Source organism: Cornus florida, unplaced genomic scaffold (assembly GCF_030987335.1).
Source record: "Cornus florida cultivar Cherokee Brave unplaced genomic scaffold, ASM3098733v1 CherokeeBrave_3.0.0_Hap2_Chr01, whole genome shotgun sequence".
NCBI lineage: Eukaryota > Viridiplantae > Streptophyta > Magnoliopsida > Cornales > Cornaceae > Cornus > Cornus florida.
The window spans coordinates 109,150,553-109,156,552 of NW_026775571.1; the positions used below are offsets into that span (position 1 = coordinate 109,150,553).

Here is a 6,000-nt window from a genome sequence, read left to right on the forward strand (position 1 = left end):
AATGTAAGACTTTCTTTAACCCACTTTTCAAATCTGGGTTATTATTAACGTGATGCAAGCATGATATTCTAGAAACCTAATTTCCCTGATATACAACACGGCCTTAATTTCATATGAATAGAATTTACGTCCAACGAATAATTATTAAAATTTTGAGGGCTTAAATGCCCCGCCTTCACCAGTAGGACACGTATACCTTGCTCATTAAAACTTGTTTTATTTACACAATTTTCTAGTATGGCAAGCAATAAAATGAGGCTGTTCTTTTATTAAAGTAGGTGGAATTTTTAAACCATGGGAAACTATCTATGCTACCATTTGTTACTCTTTACACGCTACGCAACAGATTGTCAATGGATTGATATACATCAAGAAATTATCACGAAGTCCGAGTTTTCAACAATCATCTTCGGAATATTCTTCAGTTTTTTTTTTTTTTCTTTTTTTTGGGCAAGTCAATATTCTTCAGTTTGACCTTTGAATTTCCCTAGCTTTCAACAATGAAAAGTAATACTTTTCAGCTCAATTAGTGATCTACATCCAAGACAAAATATGCACAGTGGTTATAAATAAATGAGAAATGTATTATTTGTGAATCAAAATATGGGGTTTTCAGCTTTTTGTGTACTCACACTCTCTTATATCCTTTTGGTATCCATTTCATTGGCAACTCCAAATTCTTCAGTTCATGAGAACTTTCTGAATTGCTTTTACTTCAAAACAAATCTTTCTCAGTACCCCAATTCCCAAGTACTATTCACTAAAAACAGTTCATCATATTCATCCGTCTTGCAATCTGCTGCACAAAACCTCAGATTCTCGACTGCTTCAACTCCCAAGCCACAACTTATCATTAAGCCAATTCATGAATATCACATTCAAGCAGCCATAGTTTGTTCCAAGAAACATGGCCTGCAATTACGAGTGCGTAGTGGTGGCCATGACTATGAGGGCCTTTCTTATGTGTCTGATGTTCCATTCATTGTTCTTGATCTTGCCAATCTTAGATCTATCAGAATTGATATAGAAGATGAGAGCGCATGGGTTGAGTCTGGTGCAACTATGGGAGAACTATATTACAGAATCGCGGAGAAAAGTAAGGTTTATGGCTTCCCGGCAGGTACTTGTCACACTGTAGGTGTTGGGGGACACTTCACTGGAGGTGGATTTGGTACCATATTCAGAAAATATGGCCTAGCAGCAGATAATGTCATCGATGCTCGGATAATTGATGTCAATGGCAGAATTCTTGACAGACGATCCATGGGTGAAGATCTATTTTGGGCCATCAGAGGAGGAGGGGGAGAAAGCTTTGGAGTCATCCTTTCTTGGAAAATAAAATTGGTTCCTGTTCCATCCATTGTGACCATTTTTAATGTTCAAAAGAGCTTGGAACAAGGTGCAACCAAGCTTCTTTACAAGTGGCAAACCATAGCAGATAAATTCCCTGAAGACCTCTTCCTCCATGCCATCATAGGAGTTGTTGATGCAAGTCAAAATGCAAATAAAACAATAGTAGTTTCTTTTGATGCTTTGTTTCTTGGAGGCGTTGAGGAACTTCTTCCTCTAATAAACCAGAGCTTCCCTGAATTAGGTTTGAATCACGGTGACTGCACCGAAATGAGTTGGATTAAGTCTGTCCTTTACTTTGCCAGCTTCTCAATCCAGGAATCCCCTGATGTTTTGCTTAACAGGACTCAATCATCCGTTTCCTTCTTTAAGTCGAAATCAGACTACGTGAAGGAGCCCATTCCCGGATCTGGGCTGCAAGAATTATGGAAAATACTACTTGAAGATGAAGCTGGATATATGATCTTTACACCTTATGGTGCAAAGATGAGCGCGATTTCAGATTCTGAGACTCCTTTCCCTCATAGAAGTGGAAACATTTACAAAATTCAGTACTCGGTTTCCTGGGGCACAGACAAGGAAACAAAGAAGCACATTTCCTGGATTAGAAAGCTATATACCTACATGAAACCTTATGTTTCAAAGTCTCCAAGAGCTGCTTATATCAACTATAGAGATCTTGACTTGGGAAGGAACAAGATTGGTAATACAAGCTATGCACAAGCTAGCGTTTGGGGTTTGAAGTACTTCAAGAATAACTTCAAGAGACTGTCACATGTAAAGACCAAAACTGATCCATCCAACTTCTTTAGGAATGAACAGAGCATCCCATTATTTTCATTATGGGAAAAAAAACAGGGGAACTAGAAATAGCATATCATGTCTGCCTCTATAATCAATAATAAAGTTATTATATTTGTCAACGATAAAATTAATGTTAATTCTCTTAAATAACTTTTTCCATGTCAAATGTCTTGTATCATGTTGGGAAGTCTTGCCAACATTTGGCTCCATCAGTATGCGGATTCCATGTTTCTTGAGGTTGTCATGTTGTACTCTCTACAAGCATTAAGACCAATGTATCGGCCTTTAATACATTTTTGATGAATTGGAAGAGGTATAATGGTCTAAAAGTTACATGATATTTAGATTACCATATTGCCTCATCATATTGCAGTCATTGCTTATGTATTAGAATGATAGTTTTAACTTTGATTTTGAATTTAGTATTTATTATTTCATTAATTTTATAATATACTAACGCATTTTATGTAATTAAATGAATTTCTGATTCATATTGTTATAAAATAATTCATAAAGCAGAGATAGAACAAATTCTGCAATCCAAAGAAGAAAGTTATTTGGAAATAGCAACTCAGACTCAGATAGAACAAATTCTGCAATCCAAAGAAGAAAGCCATTTCTTTACATTCAATATACTCTCAACAATAGATGAATACATAGAGTTGAAAACAATAAAATAAGAAATTGAAAGATTTAGTTGAAATTGTTCATCCGGAAATTAACAAAAAATTCGAACTTAGGCTACTTCTAATGCAACAAGATCTTAACTTCAACATTTCATGATTTTAGTTTATTCACGAATGATACTAGTTCTAGTTCTTCATGCCAATTTATGCTTCCAGAAGTGACTGCAATTCAATATTCTGGAACCTATACAGCAAATGGTAGAAAGAACTAACACAGAATAGAGCATGACAGTAGATTACACACAGCTCATCTCTGTTCATCACGTAGCACTTCCTAGTTTCCTAGATCAAATCCATCAAAACCCCAATTCTGTAATACTTTTGAATTTAGTCATTTTCTATTTTTTCCAAAAATTTTCTCATTGCAATGGGCATTTCTGTCTTTTGTTGTTTTTCGTATTGAACAATGTGGAGTGTGTCGGTTGTGTCCGATAATTAGTTGGGACATTTCATTGAGTCAAGACTCTTTGCAATGTTAAGGTTGCCATTTTTGAATTTTTTTGTTTTTCGGGCCAATGGTCCCGTGTGGGACCCGCTACAGGAAATTGTTGCGTACGGAAATTTTCATTGGGTCCATTTGTATCATATTTATTTTATTTAATATATTTTAAATGATTGTGAATTAAATGTGTATAGATATATATGTGTGGGGTGTAAAATGAAAACAAAAGAAAAAGGAAAAATAAAATAAAAATTGGTGGGACCCACCTTAGCCTTTTAAAGTGAATTAGAGACCACTTGGGTTTCATTTTTCAAAGTAAATTAGAGACCACTTGGGTCTCATTTTTCTCTCATTCCCGTAACTCTCTCTTACCTCCTCTCTCTGGAATTTTCTTTTTCCTTTGGCCTTAAATATTTAGGCTTTGATTTCTCCTTCAATACTTAGAATTTTTGGAAGCCGTTTGCGGCAATTCGAAGAGCACAATGAGATCTTCACATCCATGTAAGCAATTTCAGGTTTAGTGCACTCTAGGGATTCCGGTTTTGAGACCCATTTGAGAGTATTTGGCTTAATTTGAGATAGGAGTTTCTAATTCTCACTTTCTTGCACCTTTGTAAGTTTTTCTATTAAAATTGTTGTTATGCATGCTTAATTTGAGTTGGTTGTCTTTTAAATGATTTAATTATGTATATAAAGCATGCAACTATGTGTATTGTTGATTTACATAGAAAACATGCCTAAGTGTTGATTCCTTATGTCTATTGGGTGTTAACTTGCTAGAAATGTGTATATGAAGCATGTAATTGTGTGTATTACTTTGTGTAATTATGTGTATTACTTATTTGGATGGAAAGCATGTTTAAGTATTAATTTACCATGGTCATTATGTTAATTTGCTAGAAATGTTATGTGAGAGCATATGAAATTTTCTTGTGTAGTTTAAGTTAAAATTGTTGAAGAATGATGAATACACATGTATGGCATGACACGTCCATGCATGAGCATCGGAGGAACATGGGAATAATTTGTTTGAAATGAAAAAGGAAAATTTTGGAAAGAAGTTCTGATTAAATGATTTTGAGAAAACCCGATCGCCGTAGAGTCACCAAAGGGCCGGTGTGTTAATGTAACCTAGAGAGAATTAGGAAAAAATACCTTAGCGTGGTTGAGCTAGCTGGGCCCCAAATGACGCCTCGGCGGTACCAAGGGTTAGGGACAGTGGCCAACCCTTCTTTTGTGTCGCTGCAGAGTCACTAAAGGATGGGTTATATTAGCAGTTTGTGAAGAAATTGATATTTTCTGAAAATGGAGAATGACATGCATAACATTGCATTCATGGCATGACATTTGCTTGTTTTGAACTTGGAATTGATATTATTTTTTTTTTTCCGGCTTAGCATGACCCGGCTCCCTATTGTCCTATTCATTGTTTAGATTCACGGGGTCACAAGAGGTGTGTCTTAGGCACCACTTAAAGCTTTATGCTCACCCTATCATTTAATATATTTTTCAAGATACGGAAAGGAGGTGGCAAACGACCATCCACCATAAGTTTAGACGGGATTGAAAATTTATATTTTGCTACTTTTGTTTTACAACTTTAATATTTTGTAAATGTAAATTTTGACTATTCTGTAAAACTTGAATATAAAAAAAAAAAATGCTTTGATACCAACTTTGGAATGACCTAAAAAGATACCAAAATAATAATAATAATAAAATATAAAAAAATTCGGCATGACTTCCGCAGAAACGTCCCCCTACAACCTGTTAAAAAACATAAAAATGCAATGGCCTCACTGGACCTTAAAATTAATTTATTATGTCCCAACGCACAATACCAATATTATATCACATTCCCAAAATGATCACATGCTTATAAAAATCCAGTTCCTCTATCTCATCCAAACAAGGAACACAACTTAGTTACATCAAGTTACAGTCCATAAATGTACCTAAAATTTTAATGTCCATAACTTACAACATTACACCAATTAAATTAAAGTTTCACAAAATAGTTAAGATTACATTTACAAAATATTAGAATTCTAATAAAAAATATAGCAAAATAAAATAGGTCTCCAATCTCGTCTAAACTTGTGATAGATCGTCGTCAGCCACCTCGTTTACGTGTCCTGAAAAATGTTAATAATAAAGGGGTGAGCATAAGCTCAGTAGGAAGTGTTTAAGATACACTTCTTATGACCCCGTAAATCTACGTATAGAATAGAAAACAAGAGAACGGGATCATACTATACCGGAGATGTATATCATAACCACAACATCCAATATAAACACATATGCCATCCAAGTCAAAAACACGCCATGTATGCCAATGAAGTGTAATGCCATGCTTATGTCGCTCCCCATTTTCGAACGTTTCAACATCCAACCGTTAGTGTAATTCGACCCAAAGCACCTCCGAGGCGTCACGAGGGAGGGGTTGGCTAGTTTTTCCCCAACCACATGCCACCTCCATAGCGTTGTCTGGGTAGCTCAACCATATTAGAGTCTCTCTTTAATCCCCCTCTAGATCACACTAACACCACAGACCGGCCACTTAGCGCCTCCTAAGCGTTCTGGTTTTCGCAAACGCTTTTAGAAAACATTTTCCCAAAATTTAATTTCCTTTATTTTGAAAACACTTTTCCCATTTCTCTTCCCAATGGATGAAAGAAAGCTCCATGTTTCAAATTGTCAATTCAACAATAAAATTTT

At 35.4% G+C, this 6,000-nt stretch overlaps 1 protein-coding gene across 1 annotated transcript; it reads left to right on the forward strand.

The window, feature by feature from the left end:
* Positions 1-559: 559 nt before the first annotated feature.
* On the forward strand, positions 560-2,445 carry LOC132313270 (tetrahydroberberine oxidase-like). Its single transcript, XM_059811966.1, has one exon. The coding sequence runs from the start codon at positions 574-576 to the stop codon at positions 2,215-2,217; it is 1,644 nt and encodes a 547-aa protein (XP_059667949.1). The 5' UTR covers positions 560-573; the 3' UTR covers positions 2,218-2,445.
* Positions 2,446-6,000: the final 3,555 nt, after the last annotated feature.